The following is a 19,685-nucleotide window of genomic DNA, read 5'->3' on the forward strand; positions in this document are numbered from 1 at the left end:
ATAAAAAAGAATTAACAAAAAATAAAAACAAAAGAATAAATTAATTACTTTATAATATAAAACATAAAATATTTTTAAAGTAATAAAAATCAGAAAATGTTTATTAAATTTTATAATAAATCATATTTAAAATTTAATATAAAAAATGAGAATAAATTTATTAAATTTTATACTTAATCATAATTCATTATAAATTTAGTATTAAAAATCATAATAAATTATGATTAAGTATAAAATTTAATAAATTTTTATAAATTTAGTATTAAAACTCATAATAAATTCATTAAGTTTTATAAAAAATCAGAACTTGTCATAACCTTAATAGTTCAAAAAGGAGAATCAGTTTATTAAATTTATAATAAAACATAATGTATTATAACTTTAATATTTAAAAAATCCGAATAAATGTATTTCTATTTACTAGTGTGAAATAAATATATTAGAATTTTAATAAATCAGATTTACAAATAAGAAAAGAAAATATCGGATAACCTTGTAAAAACATCAAAATGCATAATAAATCAGTAAATCGGCATTTATTAATTTGTTATTGATCTTAGTTTCTTAGCTTTATATAATGGTTGGGTATAAGATAATAGTCTAGAAATATGTATTAATGCTTCTTTTATCATTTACAAAATACCATTGCATATTTCATAATATTTCCACAATGTCTCTAATTTTTACAATATTTCCCCTCGACATTTCTGACATATGTCCTATATTTTGGTAAGCGACATTTCCGTCGACATCAACATTTTAAACCTTGCTTTTTTCACAGTTGACATCTCAAATTGTGACCTACGAACATGAAGGAAACTGGAGCAAAGCTCTTGAATACTATGACTTACAAATAAGATCATCACCAGGGATGCAAATGACTGGTGTTTCAAACAATTTTTCACTGAAACATTCTCAAGCTACCCATCTGCTACCTTTTACCAATACCATAGACGAGGTGAGGCAGAGGAAACCTTACAAAGGCTTGATGAGATCTTTGCAGCTAATTGGATGCACTCATGTGCTAGACCTGTATTGCCAAGGACTGACATCCCAGAAAGGACAGTTTCAGCGTGATTCAGAATTTACAGAGTTACAGGTTCATATCATGTTATAACAATAAATATATTGTCTGCCGAGATAGAAAAATTCACTAGCTATGTTGTTTATGTTTTCCCTTTACTAGTATTTCTAGGTTTTCTACATTACCTTTTTTAGTTTCAGATCCCCTGACTGCTAATTTTACTAGAATGGAATAACTTTTCTTGCCTTTTTTTTTACTGTAGTATGAAGCTGCCTGGCGGTCTGGGAACTGGGACTTCTCTTTACTTGACACTGAAGCTAATTCTCCACCTTCCAAGAAACATAACAAAAATAGTCATTTTAATGAAAATTTGCACAGGTATAGCTTTAAGTACTATAGTTTGCACCTTATATTTGCACTTGCTTAAGTTTTGCACTCTGAAACCCCGATGGTGGAGGGCGTGGATCACAAAAAAGCTTCTTCCAAGTTGAAAAAGTGATACGAATGGAAATCATAAATGTTAGAGGATTTCTATTACTGCTGGTTTAATTGTTTTTGATTTTTTGCATTTGCTTGTAGTTGTTTTGACTGGGGGTGAAACCTTTCCACCTCTTTGTAATTACTTTTTAATAAAGCAACTGCTATATCACTAAAAGAAGAACAAAAAATGTACATGAGAGGATGTACAAGGTGTTTTATCATCTGCTCTGAAACCTTGACTTTAAACTTTTGCAAAAAGTTCAAAAAACTGAAGCTAGAAAGAGCAGTGTTGGCATCTCCTTTCCTAGAGAGGGCCTCAAATTCCAATTCTTCAGTTTACTAATGATTGCATGATTTTTGGGAAAGCATCACCATCTGCTTGCAAAAGAAATTAGTAATACTCTCAAGGCCTATAAGAAAGCCTCTGGACAATGATTTTCTTTTGACAAGACACGAAAAATGATTGCCTGGAGAGATAGTTTGTTTCTTTTTTTTTTTTGATAAGTATGCTGGATAGGTATTCTTAGTGCCCATGGCATATTAAAAAGTGGATTAAGAGGAGCCTTGGTATTGGAGAGAGAATTTCCTTTTGACAAGACAATTGAGCTAGGGAGGGTCCTTCAAACCTTAGGGTGGATCAAATTATAAATAAAGAGACTAGGAGGCGGATAGTCATAAACTGAACGAGATTGCCAAACATCTCTGAAATTGTTTCAAGCACTTTTATTCCTGATTCTAACCAATCTGATAGGATAGGGTGGGGAAGCAGTGCTGATGGATTTTTTTTTTCCCATCAAATTGGCAACTTGGCTTGCAAGAAATCTCATGGTTGTTAACAAAAATATTGTTAGAAATAAGTTCATCATGAAATTAAATATTCAGCCGAAGATGAAGATTTTCTTATGGTTTGTTGTCTCGGGTAAGATTCTTACAAGATTAAGATTACGTTATAAGGGGTGGAATTTTGACCCAATGTGCATGGTCTGCACAGGTAGTGATGAAACTATTGATCACATCTTTGTAGAATATAGTGCTGCAAGGTTAACTTGGCAATTGGTTGATCAAATGGGCTTTATTCCCAAGCCAAATTAGGATGTGTCCATGTGGCTCTGTAGGCTTTGTGAGCAACCAAAGATCAATGCTGAAAAAAGTGCTTATATTTTTTAATATGTGTGGAAGCAACGGAATAGCATTTTATTTGATCGTGATAGCACAAATCCCGCTCGCTTAATTGAGCTGGCAGCTGCCGAGCTTCTCTTTCCATTACGGCATTGCAGGTTCTCATCCTCAACATCAGCAGCAGATCCATCTACTCAAGTGGAAGCCCCCAAGCATCAATCAAGTGAAGATCAATTTTGACACATGGTCATACATAATGATGAAGCGTCTGTAGGGTGGGTTGCTTGTGATAATTCTGGTACAATCATTGCTATGGAGACAAGGAAGATTGGAAGGCATAGTATCTGTGAGGCTAAAGCTTGGCCTGCATGGGAAGCTTCTTAAGCATTGAGAAATTTCAGCCATCTTGGTACCATTATTGAGGGTGGCTCGAAGCTTATCATTGATTGCATTAACAAAAAAGGCTAAGGTGCAATGGATTATTCTCAACATTTGTAGAGAAGATGGGCCGAATGGCCCATAGGCTGTTTATCTTTTATGTTCTTTGCTGTAATGGGCCTTAATCTGGGCCTATCCTTTCTTATGTTATGTCTTTTTTAATTTTCTACCCAACTAAGGGCTTCTCTGTAAATTACCAAAGTTTAACTTAATAAAATAGAATTAAGGGTGTAAGAGAAGAGATTATGTTCGAAAATCTCTCTCTGAACCCTAGTTGCCGCCATCTTCTTCTTCATCTTCTCCCTTCTAGAATTCTGATTTCTGCTATTTTCTTTTGACTTTTTGCATCTTTCTAAACAGTCATTTCCTCTCAAAGGCTGTTTTTCTTCTTGGTATCAGAGCAGACTCGTTTTTTCTTTCTTTTTCACCTTTTTTTTCCCATACACAGTGTGTATGGAGAACTGAATCGTATGAATAGTTAAAGACACCTTTTTCAGCCCAGTTATTAGTGGTTTCTGGAGAGAAGAGGATTGACTTTGTCGCCCCCTTGACAGATTTAGGGGTGTTGCCCGAAACCCTAATTTTTTGGAAAAATCTGATTGCGGGCTCCACAGGGAGTTTGACCTGGGCGCTCAGTGACTGAAGGCTTTCTTATTCTCCTTCTTGAAGATCGAATCAAGTGGTTTGTTGTTCTGTGAAGTCTACAAGGAGCGACTGAATTTTCTCTGTTTCTCCCAACTTCCAGGTGTGACATAGATTTCTGGTACGACTGGATAGAGGTTGGCTCACAACATAGTTTTTGTTCTGTCTTCATTTGGTGTTTTTCGAAGTTACTTGAAATCTTTTTTGAGGTGTTTAAGAAGATGAACCCATCAGACATTGAAAACAAACATGTTGCTGAATTCGGACAGGTTCCGGGAGCCTTTGTAGACTCTCTACTGGCTGTGACCACAATCAAGCTGGATGGAAATAATTATCTGGCTTGGTCACAATCAGTAAAGATTCGTATTTGTAGTAGAGGCAAGTGGGGTTTTATCTCTGGGAGCAAAAAGGCTCCTTCGGAAGATGACCCATCATATGAAAAGTGGGTGCAAGAAAATTATACTGTTATTGGGTGGCTTGGCTTGTAAACTCAATGCAGCCACAGATTGGTCAGCACTATTTGTGGATGAATTCAGCAAAGGAAATTTGGGATAGTGTTGCTGAAACCTATTCTCAAAAATTAAATGTGGCCAGAGCTTACAAGTTGAGAAATGATGTGAAGAATTTAAAACAGGGGGAGAAACCATTAGCTGTATACTTCTCAACACTGAAGTCTTTATGGAAAGAAATAGATTTGATAGAGGCTGTAACCTGGGACACCATTAATGATGCTGAGACCTACAGAAAACTGGTTGAGAGAAATAGGGTGTTTGAGTTCTTGACAGGACTAAATCCAGAGTATGATATTATAAAACAAAATATTTTATCCAAGGGGCTGGTCGTAATGATCACTTTGCTAATATGGGAGTGAAACCAAAGGGGGTTGCAGGAACTCCAAGTAGCTCAGGGAAGAAAGAGATTGTCTGTGAATACTGTAAAAAGCCAAAACACACTAAAGACAAGTGCTGGAAATTGCATCCTAAGCTACTACCACTTCGGTTCTAGAAGAAGCCTGATAATAAAAGGGTAGGGATTGCTAATGTTGCTGCTGGTTCAAATAGTGACAGGTACCAAACGGAAGAGATGTCGGCTAGTGTGCAGTTAGCTGCTATGAAGGCTGAATATGAGAAGTTTGGGAGGATGATTAGTCACCTAGAGGGTGTGACCTCTTCTTCCAACCTTCAGAGAACTCAACCTCTTCTGCATTTGCTCATTCAGGTATACGGGCTTCTGCCAATCATGCAACCATTTCAGGTAATCGTAGGATCCCTTGGATTATTGATTCTGGTGCTTCTGATCATATGACCAGCCTTTCTACTTTGTTTGTTTCTTATGATTTACTTCCTAGACGTGACAAAATCACCCTAGCCGATGGCTCTCTTGCCCCTATCTCCGGCAAGGGAACCATCAAGGCTACAGACTCCTTGGTTCTTCCTTCTGCTCTTCATGTACCTAGACTAAATACAAACCTGTTGTCTGTAAGTAGCCTAACTAAGTCATTAAACTATTGTGTAACCTTCTTCCCTTCCTATTGTGTTTTTCAGGATCTAGAGTCTCAGAAGGTGATTGGGAGTGGCCGTGAGGCGAATGGAATATAGCTGCTAGATACTCCTGGACAGTGCCATGAACAACCCGGAAAAGCTGTTTTTGGGTCTACATCTACAGAGTCTATCAGTCGAGTCATGTTATGTCATTTTTCGTTTGGGTCATCTTTTTTTTCTGCATTGAGTCATTTATTCCCAGAACTGTTTTAGGGAATTAGTTTGTCCAGTCTTCATTGTGAGTCTTGTGAACTGTCAAAACATTGTAGAAACAGTTATCCTTTGAGTAATAAAAGATCTTCTTCTCCTTTTAATATTGTGCACTCTGATGTGTGGGGGCCTTACCATTTACCCTCTATGGGTGGATACAAATATTTTATCTTGTTCATTGATGACTTTTCTCAGTTCAGTTGGATATTTTTGATGAAATCCCGTGATGAAGTTCCCGGACTTGTGAGACAATTCCATGAATTTGTCCTAACCCAGTTTGATACCAGGATTAAAATTTTCAGATCCGACAATGCAAAAGAATATTTTGAGAAAAACTTGTCCTGCTATCTCACTGATTTAGGGGTTATTCATCAAAGTTCTTGTGTTAAGACCCCAGAACATAATTGAGTTGCTGAAAGGAAAAATAGACATATTGTTGAAGTTGAGAAAAACTTGTCCTGCTATCTCACTGATTTAGGGGTGATGTTGTTCTCATTGCTACCTACCTTATAAACCGTATGCCATCCAGGGTTTTAGGTTTTAAGTCTCCCTTCAGCCTCCTTCATCCGGACAAGGATCTTTTCCCTATTCTTCTTTGTGTCTTTGTTTGCACCTGTTATGTACATATTCCAAGTGTCCAAAGACATAAATTTGAACCGAAAGCCCACAAGTGTATCTTCCTTGGTTATTCCCCCACACAGAAGGGTTACTGGTTTTTTGATCTGAAAACTGGCACTCGGTATGTCTCAATGGATGTCACCTTTGATGAGCTTTCTTCTTTTTATGGTTCCTCTCGAGAGAGACATTGTCCAAAGGGGGAGGATTTGTCACATGTGTTTGCTCTTCCTCTTCCTGTCCCAGTTGAGTCTTTTGATGAGTCTATTCCTCCTTCAAATGAATCAAGGGAGGATCAGTCACTTCACTCTGATTCTTGTGTTCCTATTCCTCCCTCTTTACCTCCTCGCCCTCTTTTTAATCCCAGGATGTATCAAAGGCAAAGAACCAGAAATGAGCAGGTTGTTTCTCCTACCGCACATGAGCTTCATTCACTTCCAGTCACAGATGAGACAACAGGTACTGTTACAGCTCCTTTGGTGCCATCCTTCCCAGACCTTGATATTCCCATTGCTATTAGGAAAGGAAAAAGGAAGTGTACTACACATTGCATTTCCAAACACGTTTCTTATAGTTTGCTCTCTCCTTCATATTTTGCCTACCTTTCTTCTGTTGCCTCTAACCCAATTCCCAGGTCTGTGTTAGAAGCTCTTAATATTCCATAATGGAGGGATGCTATGAGAACAGAAATTGATGCCCTGCACAAGAATGACACTTGGGAAGTGGTTGATTTTCCTAAAGGGAAGGATCCAGTAGGATGTAAGTGGGTCTTTACTATAAATTATCATGCTGATGGCACCATTGAAAGGTACAAAGCTAGGATGGTTGCAAAAAGCTATACACAGACATATGGAATTGATTATCTAGAGACCTTTGCCCCTGTTGCCAAGATGACTTCTGTGAGAGTTCTTCTATCTTTGGTTGCACACTTAGACTGGCCACTTTATCAACTGGATGTAAAGAATGCTTTTCTGAATGGAGAATTACATGAGGAGGTATGTCTCTTTCTCCAGGGATGTATGAAACAGATATGAAAGGAAAGGTTTGTAGGCTGAAGAGATCTCTTTATAGACTCAAACAGTCCCCTAGAGCATGGTTTGAAAGGTTTAGGGCTGCCCTTGTTAGCTTTGGCTATGTACAGACACAGTCTGATCATACACTCTTTGTGAAGAGGAGAGGATTCTTGGTTGTTTACCTGATTGTGTATGTTGATGATATTGTTGTGACTGGTAATGATGTCTCTGGAATTAATGATCTCAAATCTTTCCTTCATACAGAGTTTGAGATCAAAGATCTAGGGGAATTGAGATACTTTCTTGGCATAGAAGTTGCTAGATCCAAGGATGGGATTCTTATCTCTTAGAGGAAGTATGTTCTTGATTTGTTCACTGAAACAGGGAAGATGGGTGCTAGACCAGTTGCTACTCCTATTGATATGAGCCATAAACTCTCTGCTTCAGATGGAATATTGTTAGAGGACAAGGGATTCTTATTTGTCAGCTGCATCAGTCAGTTCATGCATGCCCCTAGGGATACTCATATGGAGCAGCAGAGTGAATTCTGTGTTATTTGAAGGGCTCCCCTAGAAAGGGAATTCTATTTGCCAATCATGGCCATATGAAACTTGAAGCCTACATAGATGCTGACTGGGCTGGAAACATTGATGACAGAAGATCTACCTCTGGGTACTGTAGCTTGGTGGTTGGTAACATTATCTCTTGGAGAAGCAAGAAACAATTTGTTGTTGCTCGATCTTCAGCCAAAGCTGAATACCGAGCCATGGCACATGGAGTTTCTGAACTATTGTGGCTTAAATCATTGATGGAGGAACTGGGTATTGAGCATGATAAGCCAATGATGTTATACTGTGATAATTAGGCCGCCATCAACATTGCTCACAACCCAGTGCAACATGACGAAACTAAGCATATTGAAGTTGACAGACACTTCATCTGGGAAAGAGTGGCTTCTGGTGAAGTGTGTCTACCTTTCTTCACCTCTGAAGGACAGTTAGCAGATTTCCTCACCAAGGGCATTCCCAAGGCTAAACTTCAGCATGATACTGGCAAGCTTGGCATGATTGACATCTATGCTCAGCTTGAGGGGGAGTGTAGAGAAGATGGGCCAAATGGCCCATAGGCTGTTTATCTTTTATGTTCTTTGTTGTAATGGGCCTTAATCTGGGCCTATCCTTTCTTATGTTGTCTTTTTTAATTTTCTGCCCAACTAAGGGCTTCTCTGTAAATTACCAAAGTTTAACTTAATAAAATAGAATTAAGGATGTAAGAGAAGAGATTATGTTCGAAAATCTCTCTCTCTGAACCCTAGTTGCCGCCATCTTCTTCTTCATCTTCTCCCTTCTAGAATTCTGATTTCTGCTATTTTCTTTTGAATTTTTGCATCTTTCTAAACAGTCCTTTCCTCTCAAAGGCTGTTTTTCTTCTACATTATTGAGAGCTAATTGAGTTGAATAATCTTTTAGTTAGTTTAAACTTTTAAACACATCTTTAGGGAGGCTAATTGAGTTGAATAATCCTTTTTTTCCTGTGAACTGCAGTCCTGGATAGTATCCCACCATAAATCACCTACTATCAAAAGGAATAGTGCTGGAAAGTCTCTGTTGTCTCCATGCGAAGAAGAAGAATCTGTATTGCACTTGTTAATTTATTCCAGTTTTACTTAAAGATATTTGGAGAATGTTGTGTGCCTCCAAGGGATCTAAAATACTCTTGTCTTCTCATGGTCTTCAGCTGGTTTTATTTTATGGAATATTCTCATGGCTATATGCTGGGTAAGCCTGGGGTTTTTTTGTGTGTTATCCTTTTGGCACATATGGTACTTGCCCTCATTTTTCTTCATTATTAGTACACATATCTTTTGTCATTTTCATTATTAATACACATATTTTTGTCATTTTCAATAAAATTGTTCTTATTGATAACAAACTCATGATAGCTCGTATCCTCTAACAATAGTGTCAACTAACATCCTTCTGAATTCCTCCCTAATCAATGCTCAATGTACCACCTAAATTGTCACATTGAATTATGACTATTGAAAGTTCTTATAAAAGAAGATCCTTGAGTCAACTTTCTCCCAGACTCCAGAGAACGACTGCTCCGATGCATCCATAAACCATCATATTAGCCAGAGATCAAATAGTCGCATAGTGCACCATGGAAACTAGACTAGTTGTATATTTGTCGCACCAACATGCCCAACGATGAAATTGCCACCATAATGATATTTGTTAAGCATTGATTATGCACCGTGGACCATGTTCATGATGGACACTTCAACTTCTAGTTTAGATTTTGTTTCACACTTTATCAATGATATTTCCTTGCTGTATCTGGGTACATTGGTTTGTGAAGTAGGTATTGTTAGTCACTTTTTAGTTTTTGCTTTGCAGATTTTACTTTTTATTTTGTTTAATGCTCATTTTCTTATTTTTTTTATGAAAATATTGAGTTTCAGAGGTACTCTTTTTAGTTTTCTGACCATGATGCATATCAATCTACATTGGCCTTAAAGGAGTAAAAGTTAACACTTGGAGCATCAAATTGAGAATCAGCTACAGCTCAAAAATTAGTGATAGTCCAGTAATCTAGCACAATTTTGAGGGACACATCATTTGAGATAAGAATTGGAGTTTCTGGTTGTTGCTTCAAATTTCGGGCCAAAGTCTACACTTTTTGAGTTAGGTTCTGGAAATGGTATTTAGAAAGCTGTTAATGTGAAATTTTGGTGTCACGGTTCTCATAGTTGGCTTTAGTCAGATTGGTAGAAAGCATTCTTAAGGTAGTGGAATATGAACATTGAGGTTTTCTTATATATAAGTTTTCAAGAGGTTTCTTTGGGGATCCAATATTATCCTATAAATTGTAAGACAGGATATGGGTTATTAATTTGTGAACCATTGGCATGAGAATAACTTTTTTGTAAGCTTTTTTTAGGAGGGTTTCTCATCCCCTTATATTAATATAGTAATACAAATCCATACCATTTATCAAAAAAAGGAAGAAAAAGCAAGTATTTGAACTTAGTTTAAGTGCTTTTGCTTTCTAGTCTTCTCTAACCTAAAACCCAGGTGTTTTGTTAATCTTCATGGTTATGCAATTATTCAATTCCTTGTATAGCAGATATGATTATGCATTTATCCAACTTATTTTCTAGGTTGAGTAGAACCTGACTTTCCTCATTCTACTCTTGATATTTAATTGAATTATTGATGAGAAAGTAAATTTTCTTGATCTTTTATGTTTTTCTTTAGGGTAAGCAACAGACATGATCTTGTGGTTGAGACAATAGATCGTAGTTTCAAGGTTAATTTTTTCAGTTGATGAAACTAACAAAATGTTTCACTTTTTGTGTTGACTTTTTGAAATATTAGTTGCTTGCGGGCATTGCAAGAAGGAGATTATGAAGAATTTCATCTGAAGCTAACTGAATCAAAGCAGGTGATCATTGTGGATTTGTTCAATTTAGTTTCAGCTCAATATCTTCTTTAACCAACATGATAGATTTATTTTGTTACCTTTTTCATAGGATCTCATTTTATCGATCTACCATGCAAGCAAAGAGAGTACTGAATTCATTCACTCATCAATAGTTAGACTACAGGTAAGTGATATGTTTAGCATTAAGTAGGCAAGGCTCAAGTGTTTGTTCCCAGATAATATACAGTGTTTGTTACACATGCAACAGAGCATTAATTCTGACCTTCCAGTTATTGGCCTGTCTTTGAATTATCCAAGGAAGAAAAATCATAATGCATCACAAAACCTAATATATGATGCATGCCATTCTAATAAATGAAGGCACAATTTTGATATTTAGGGACTTGTGAGTGGAATGAAGTTTTTATTTTCAGAAAGTTACTTGTGATGTTACTTGTGATCAATTTATGAAATGACCCAACACATGCTAAGAAATGATGTATATGATGAAGACTCATGGTTTCAAATGTCGCCAAATGTCGCTAATGTTGCCCGACATATGTCGATGTCGAGGCTCACCGACATGAAAGTGGATGGTAATATAAAAATTACATTATGTCGGTTGACATTTCCTATACTTCGGAAATGTCGACCAAATCGGTCCAAATAACAAAAAAAATACAGTTTTTCCTATTATGTCGACAAGATGTTGACTAATGTACATTAAAAATATAATATATTAGTATATTATATTAATATAATACAGTATATTAATATAGATTGTTCCATTAATAATTTCTATTTAATATTTCAAATAAAATATTTATAAAAAGAATTAACAAAATATAAAAACAAAAGAATAAATTAATTACTTTATAATATAAACATAAAATATTTTCAAGTAATAAAATATTAACTAGTTAGTATTTTTTAAAATCAGAAAATGTTTACTAAATTTTATAATAAACCATATTCTACATTTAATATAAAAAAATCAGAATAAATTTAATAAGTTTTATACTAAATCATAATTTATTATAAATTTAGTATTAAAAATCATAATAAATTCATTAAGTTTTATAAGAAATCAGAATTTATCATAATCTTAATACTACAAAAAGGAGAATCAGTTTATTAAATTTATAAGAAAACATAATGTATTATAACTTTAATATTTAAAAAATCAGAATAAATGTATTTCTATTTACTAGTGTGAAATAAATATATTACAATTTATAATAAATCAGAATTAAAAATAAGAAAAGAAAATATCAGATAACCTTGGAAAAACATCAAAATGCATAATAAACCAGTAAATCGTCATTTACTAATTTGTTATTGATCTTAGTTTCTTAGCTTTATATAATGGTTGGGAATAAGATAATAGTCTAGAAATATGTATTAATGCTTCTTTTATCATTTTACAAAATATCTTTGCATATTTCCACATATTTCATAATATTTCCACAATGTCTCTAATTTTTACAATATTTCCCCTCGACATTTCCGACATTTCCGACATATGTCCTATATTTTGGTAAGCAACATTTCCATCGACATCGACATTTTAAACCTTGTGAATACTAGAATGTTGGTTGAGGAAAAAAAACTCTATTATGGTTGCTTCAAAATTACATATTGTATGACTAATCCTTATACAGATTTTAGACCATCTTGGCATGGCTTGGGATCTGCGTTGGGACGCATCTCCAGATGAAAACATAAAGTCCTATCAGGGGAAGAAAAGGATTTCCTTGGAACCAATCATCCCTACTGTTGCCCAGGTATTAATACCAAATTCTGAGATATCCTTTAATAATTCAGGTACTTGTTACGACATTAGCATTATTATTTTGTCTTTTTTGTAATAATAACTGTTACTTTTAACTGTTTATCCATGTTTTTGAAATGAACTTCTCGATGGTAATTACTGGCTATAATGAGGGCTCAAAACCACACCTCAAGGTAAAACATACTGCATCAGTGCATCTGGTCTCTTTTTATGAGATCAGTAGACATAATTTGTTCATTGGTTCAGATCAGAAGCTTCCTTACAGTATCCTATTTTCTTCCATGTAGATGGATGGACACCACCTATCCATCATGGATCCTTGACCAATCCAGGCCATCCTTCAGCTTGGGGACCCATTGGATGAGCCACATGTTAAATATCACAGTCCATATAAGCCCTATACCAACCTTGCATTGGAGTTTTTCTCAATTGATACTAGTCATCCCAGTGTTTTAAATGCGCAAGGCGCAAGGTGAGGCGCACGCTTTTTGAAGCAAGGTCCAAAATTACAAAAGAAAAAGCTAAAAAATAAAAAAAAAATGTCAAAAAATTCAAAACAATTCCAAAAAAATAAAAAAATATTAAACATAATGTTAATAAAAATATAAACTTAAATTTTAAAATAAATGTTTTAAAAAACCTATTATCTAAAATTAAAATACATAAACATAACATGTAAAGCATATTCAAATGAAAATTTAAAAATAAAAGCAAACATATAAATCATTTTCAAGCATGTAAAGCCTACAATCTCTTTTTTCCTCAATTCCATTACTTCAATTAGCTAATGTGATGTAAAACATATTGCATTCTTGATTCTATGAATCACCTTTGTACCATGCCCCTCGAGGCAAGCCCGAACAATTCCATGTTAGGGTCTTAAATTCTTATTTTCATATGAAAATTTATGATTTTATAACTTTAATTGCCTTTTAAGAAGATATTTTTGAAAGGGGTGCGCCTAGGACTTGGACGAGGCGCATGCCCTAAAATGCGCCTCGCTTGTGCACCTAGGTGCACCTCAGGTGCGCCTTTTAAATCACTGAGCAATCGGTACTAAAAAGGGCAGACCAATGCACAAGGCTCCCGCCGATGCAAGGTCTGGGAGAGACAGATGTATGCAGCCTTACCCCCTGCACATATAGAGAGGCTATTTCCAAGATTTGAACACTGGTCACCCAGGTCGCAGTGGAGCAACCCAACTATTGCACCAAGGCCCACACTCACTAGCCATCCATACTAATATATTAAAGTAATTGTTCATGAAAGAGACTTTTAAACAGTCGGGTTGCTATTAGAGAGAAAAAGGGAAGAGTGGGAAGGAAGAACTGAGAGAATCACAGCAAAAACATTGGTAGGGCCTTGCCCCTTACTAGTTTGTGTTATTCCTTATGAGAAAGAGATAAAAAATACTAAACTACTCTTAAAAGAAAAGCTCGACACTACTACTAAACCATATATACTAATTTTCACCAAAAAAGAAACATATATACTAGCAATACTCCCCTCAAACCTTACTATAAATGTCTTGCCTGCCCAGCCTACTAAGTGCACTTGCCAACACATCATTGATCAGACAATTTGTTTGTTTAAATGGTAAGCAAATCTCCTTCAAACTTAAACTTTTTCATAAATGAAATGTTGGTCAATTTTAACATGTTTGGTCTAGCCATGGTGAATCAAGTTTTGAGCTTTGCTGATATCCACCTTATTATAAAATATATATTCAAAAGGACCCTCTAAAGGGCATCCTAGTTCCTTAAGAAGCATTTTCACCAAAGTAACTAAAAAGTTCCAATTACCATATCCTATGCTCAACTTTGACACTAAATCTTGCCACAATTGGTTATTTCTTGTTTTACCAAGTAACCAGGTTTCCTTCCATCAAACAAACAATGTATGAATGTAGACCTTTTTGTCCATCATTGATCTGTCCCAGTCAACATCAGTATAGCTCTCAACCTTCATAAGATACATTGTTCTGAACCAATGTTTTAAAACGTGGAGGCATGATGCGAGGCATTCCACTACCTAGAGGAATGAGGCGTAGTGCAGAATGCAAGAGGCGTAAAACTCCCAAACATAAGGAGGCGAAGCCTCCTTAAGAGGAGGGGGGTAAGGAGGCGTAAGCCTCTTTTCCTTTCCTTTTTTTTCTTTTTTCTTTTTTTTTATCTTTTTATATAAGATGTAAATGAGGTGCATGAGGCGTACGCCTCAGAGGTGTCAGCGCCTCTAGCATATGCCTCAGGGCGTTTTGGGAGCACCTCGCCTAGAGGCGCACCTCCAGGTGTATGCCTCCCACGCCTTTTAAAACAATGTTCTGAACCAAAAACTCTTTACCAGGAGAAACCTTAAGATAGCAAACTCCGTATTAATATATTTAAAATATTGAGTTAATGGAGAATGCATAAACTGATTGGTTACTCCAATAGCATAATCAATATCAGTTTGGGAAAGAGATAAATATCAGTTTCCATTACTAGTTTTGGAAGCATCTCTACATCCTCAACAGGTTCACACCTAAGATAATTCAATTTCAAGTTAGGTTCCTTTGGAGTATCTACAGTTTTGACCTAGACTTTCCTGCCACTTATGGGTGCTCCATTTTCAGATTAGAGAACCTTAGCATATTTCTTCTATATTAGCTTGTTGTGTTTTTATGGGTGTTTTGTGTTGATATTATATAGGGAGCAGGCTGGCAAGATGTGGCACCTTTTTCTGCTCTATTTTCTCTATCTCCTTTTCACTCTTGCTGGGTGGTTTTACACTTTATACTTGTATACTTATTCCTTCTATTTTATGTTCTCTGTTAGTAAAATCTTCTATAGTCTATGAAGAAATAGTTGGTTAGCCACGAGTGTGGGGTTCCATACCCACACTCAGACTCTAGTGTGTGTGGTTTCATACCCACACCTAGTTGTTTCTAATTTCTTTTATTAGTAGTTTCTAATTTCTTTTAAGTTAGGCCAGCTGGCCTTATTGTTTCTAATTTTTTTGTTTATTTCCTATTCTTGTAAGGAACCTAAATCTATAAATAAAGAAGTGTATGGGGCGGCAGATCATTAACCACTGAACCCCTTCTTTCTTTTCTCCTCTCTTCACTCTTCTTCTCTCTATCTCTCTATCTCTCTTTTTTCTTCTCTTTGAACCTGTATTACTTCTCTAATACAGTAAACAATTCTTCTTCTTCTTTCAAGTTGGTATCAGAGCCTTCGATCTAGGGTTTCTCATGTGGATTTAATTCAGCCGACCACATGAGAATTGTTTAGGGCTGAAAGTTTAGAAAGATCCTTACTTCGGCTAATTCTTGGAGGTTGCAAGAAGGCTTTAGCAGCTGTCCTAAGATTGGAGAGAGCTTCTTGTAATTAGGAAGAATCAGGCATGAATTGAGTTTGAAGACTAACAGTAATCGATTGATTAAGTTTGAAGACTGAAGGTAGCAATCAGTTTTCTGGGCTTTTTTCTTCATAAAGTAAGTACCTTTTTCTTGAGATTGATACTCAAAAGGACTTTGTTATTCATTCAGAGAGGTACGGATAGAAAATCTCAGGACTGATATCAATCCCAGGACAGTAGTTGACTGTTATCTAACTACTAACTACAAAATCATTGTCCTAGGTCAGCTGTTATCAGCCTTGAAATATAGTTTTTCTTGTCACAGTAGTTTAAAGCCTCTTCTTAACTTAGAATGGAGTACAAGAACCAAGGGGAAGGTGTTTTTGGGACTGGTAATTCAGGTAACATGACTGAAAACACCTTTCAGATTACAACTGTTAAGTTTGATGGATCAAACTACTTGGAATGGGCCCAATCAGCCATGATAGCCATTGGGGGTAGAGGAAAATTGAACTTCTTGCTAGGGGATGTGAAGGAACCCTCCAAGGGGGACCCTACTTATGCTAGGTGGGTCCAAGAGAATTTTTTGGTGATGACATGGCTGTGCAACTCTATGCCACATTAGCCAAAACTACTTGTGGGCCAAAACAGCTAAGGAAATATGGGATGTTATGAAGGAAACCTACTCTCAGCCCCTTAATGTTGCTAGGGCTTATGAGCTAAAATGTGAGGTTAAAAATCTGAGGCAAGGAGAGAAGCGGGTCTCTGTTTACTTTTCAACCTTAAAATCCCTGTGGCATGAAATTGACCATCTTGAAACAATTGAGTGGGAGAGCTAAAAAGATGCACAAACATATAGAAAGTAGGTTGAAACTAATAGAGTTTTTGAGTTCCTAGCTGGTCTGAATTCTGAATATGACATTATGAAACAGCAGTTGTTGACAAGAGATAGTGTGACTTTATCACAAGCCTATTCCCTAGTGCATAGTGAAGAAACTAGGAGAAAGGTTATGTTGCAGCAACAGCCCTCCGAATCAGCCTTGGTAGCAGTTAGACCTAAATTTGGGGGGGATAAGGAGAAGAAGGAAGCTAAGAAGGACTTAGTATGTGAACACTGCAACAAACCTAAACATACTAAGGACACCTGTTGGAAGTTGCACCCTCATCTAGTTCCAGCAAAGCTCAGAAATAAGAAAGGGAATGCTAATATGGCTGTCAACACTGATAGTACAACTTCATCAGGCACAAGAGGCACTCCTCTAGATACCCTAGCTACAGTCCGAGCTGCTCTGACTCGGCTAGAAAATGAATTTAGTAATTCAGCTCAGCCTACATCAGCTCAACAGCCTACTTCAGCCCTTGCTCATATAGGTACAAGAGTTACTGCTTGCCATGCTTTTGTCCCAAGTAATACTAGACCTTCCTGGGTAATAGATTCAGGTGCTTCAGATCATATGACTAGCATATCTACTCTATTTAGCACCTATTGTTTATCCTCTGGGAGAGACAAAGTTTCTATTGTTGATGGCTCTCTTGTACCAATTTCTAGCAAGGGAGACATCAGATTATCAAATACCATCACCCTATCTTTAGTTTTGCATGTTCCCAAGCTTAGTGCTAACTTACTTTCAGTTAGTAGTATTACTAAAAATCAAAACTGTTCGGTAACCTTTTTCCCTGATCGGTGTATTTTTCAGGATCTGGAAATGAAGAAAGTGATTGGGATTGGCTGTGAGATGAATGGAGTCTACCTGCTTGAACATTTGCAGGGGGAGCAGAGTGAAGTAGGGAAATTGTTTGTTTCTCAATCTTGTAGTAAGATTATGCTTTGGCACAACCACTTAGGTCATTTATCTTTTGGGTCTTTAAAGAGTCTTTTTCTAAACTTGTTTGAGTCAGTAGAAGTGACTGGGTTAAAATGTGAAAGTTGTGAACTTGCAAAACATAGTAGATCATCTTATCCTTTAACTAATAAAAGAAGCAACCTTCCTTTTGAGGTTGTGCATACCGATGTTTGGGGGCCCTACCATACTCCCACCATGGGGGGGTACAAATATTTCTTATTATTTGTTGATGACTATACCTGTTTTTCATGGGTCTATCTTATGCACTCTTAAGATGAGGTCCCCTCTCTGACCCAAGCTTTCCATCAGATGATCGTAACTCAATTTGAAACCAAGATCAAGATTCTTAGACCTGATAATGCCAATGAATACTTTGCAAAACCCTTGGCATCCTATCTCCTTGATCATGGGATCATTCATCAGAGCACCTATCCTCGCACACCTCAGCAAAATGGGGTTGCTGAGAGAAAAAATAGGCATATTTTAGAGGTAGCTAGAAGCTTCATGCTCAACTCCAATGCTCTCATATGCTTAACGGGTCCTAAGCATGCAAACCCCATTCAGTCTTCTATATCTAGATAAGGACCTATTCACTATTCCCCTCAAAACTTTTGGGTGTACTTGTTTTGTTCAAATCGTTGGACCTCATCGCTCCAAGTTTGATCCCAAAGCCACTAAGTGTATTTTCCTTGGGTATGCACAAAATCAAAAGGGATATTGCTGTTATGAGCCAGTTTCAGGGAAGCGCTTTGTGTTCATGGATGTCACCTTCTTTGAGGATATGCCCTACTATCATAAGGCTTCTCCTCAGGGAGAGAATAGTGAGGAAGGGATTTCAGTTTCAGCTCCAAGAGTTCCTTTACCTGTCCCGATTACTGAGGGGGGAGTTGCGAAGAAGGTTGTCAAAAATGCAGGGAGTTGAGAGTGTATCACAGAAAGTGGTGGAGGCAGGTTGGTTCTCATACTCAACAGCAATCCAGGCCAGTTCCAACATCTTCTATAGCTCCAGATCCAGACACTACTACTGCTCCCACTGTTGATCCCATAGTTACAGATGTTCAGCCTTCATCGACAGATGACCTTGATCTTCTAATTGCTATTCGTAAAGGGAAGCGACATTGCACCTTATCCACTGCCCATTGCATCTCCAAGTTCCTTTCCTATAATTGTCTCTCAGAATCCTACAGATCTTACTTGGCATCTATTTATGCTATTCCTATACCCAGAAAAGTGCAAGAAGCTCTTTTGATACCTGAATGGAAGGAAGCAATGCAAGTAGAGATGGACGCTCTTGTCAAGAACAACACATGGGAACTAGTTAACCAGCCTGAAGGAAAGAAACCTGTTGGATGCAGATGGGTGTTTATTATGAAATATAATGTTGATGGTACTGTAGAGAGGTATAAGGCCAAATTGGTTGCAAAGGAATTCAGGATTCACACAAACTTATGGCATAGACTATACAGAAACCTTTGCACTATTGCAAAAATGAACACTATCAGAGTTCTATCCATTGCTGCAAACTTCTCATGGCCACTATTTTAGCTGGATGTTAAGAATGCCTTCCTCAACGGAGACTTGCAAGAGGAAGTATACATGGAGTTACCCCCTGGTTTTTATAGTACAGAAGCAGGAAAGAAAGTTTGCCTTTTGAAGAAGGGCTTGTATGGGCTGAAACAATTCCCGAGAGCTTGGTTTGATAGGTTTAGACTAGTTTTGGACAAATTCGGATACACACAGGCCCAGTCAGATCACACTCTCTTCTTTAAGAAGACAGGTCATTCCCTGACTCTACTTGCAGTCTATGTAGATGACATTGTGATAACAGGAAGTGACACTAGTGAAATTGAAACCCTTAAACATCACATTCACAAGGAATTTGAAGTGAAAGACCTAGGAAAGTTACACTATTTCCTAGGAATTGAGGTAGCTCGATCTAAGCATGGCATTTTCATCTCCCAAAGGAAGTATGTTCTGGACTTGTTGGAAGAAACTGACAAGTTAGGAGTGAAACTTGTTGATACTCCCATTGAGCCTAACCATAAGATAAGTGCAGAAAGTGGAGAACTCCTTGAGGACAGGGCTATGTACCAAAGGCTGGTTGGGAAACTTCTTTATCTCTGTCCCGACCAGATATTTCTTATGCCGTTAGTATTGTCAGTCAATACATACATTCTCCTAAGATCACCCATCTCCTTGTAGTAG

The 19,685-nt window shown here is 36.8% G+C and overlaps 1 protein-coding gene across 3 annotated transcripts in view; it reads left to right on the top strand.

Moving 5' to 3' along the window:
• ATM (Serine/Threonine-kinase ATM-like protein) overlaps window positions 1–19,685 on the top strand; it is a 151,152-nt gene that overhangs the window by 111,300 nt on the left and 20,167 nt on the right. For all 3 annotated transcript variants that reach the window (XM_088902617.1, XM_088902618.1, XM_088902619.1), the window contains 5 exons: window positions 782–1,099; window positions 1,287–1,402; window positions 10,463–10,529; window positions 10,618–10,692; window positions 12,170–12,292. In XM_088902617.1, the coding sequence (XP_088758743.1) occupies window positions 782–1,099; window positions 1,287–1,402; window positions 10,463–10,529; window positions 10,618–10,692; window positions 12,170–12,292 (699 nt within the window). The remainder of the gene's footprint in view (window positions 1–781; window positions 1,100–1,286; window positions 1,403–10,462; window positions 10,530–10,617; window positions 10,693–12,169; window positions 12,293–19,685) is intronic.

This window comes from Nelumbo nucifera, chromosome 4 (assembly GCF_055504915.1).
Source record: "Nelumbo nucifera cultivar China Antique chromosome 4, China Antique-T2T, whole genome shotgun sequence".
Taxonomy (NCBI): domain Eukaryota; kingdom Viridiplantae; phylum Streptophyta; class Magnoliopsida; order Proteales; family Nelumbonaceae; genus Nelumbo; species Nelumbo nucifera.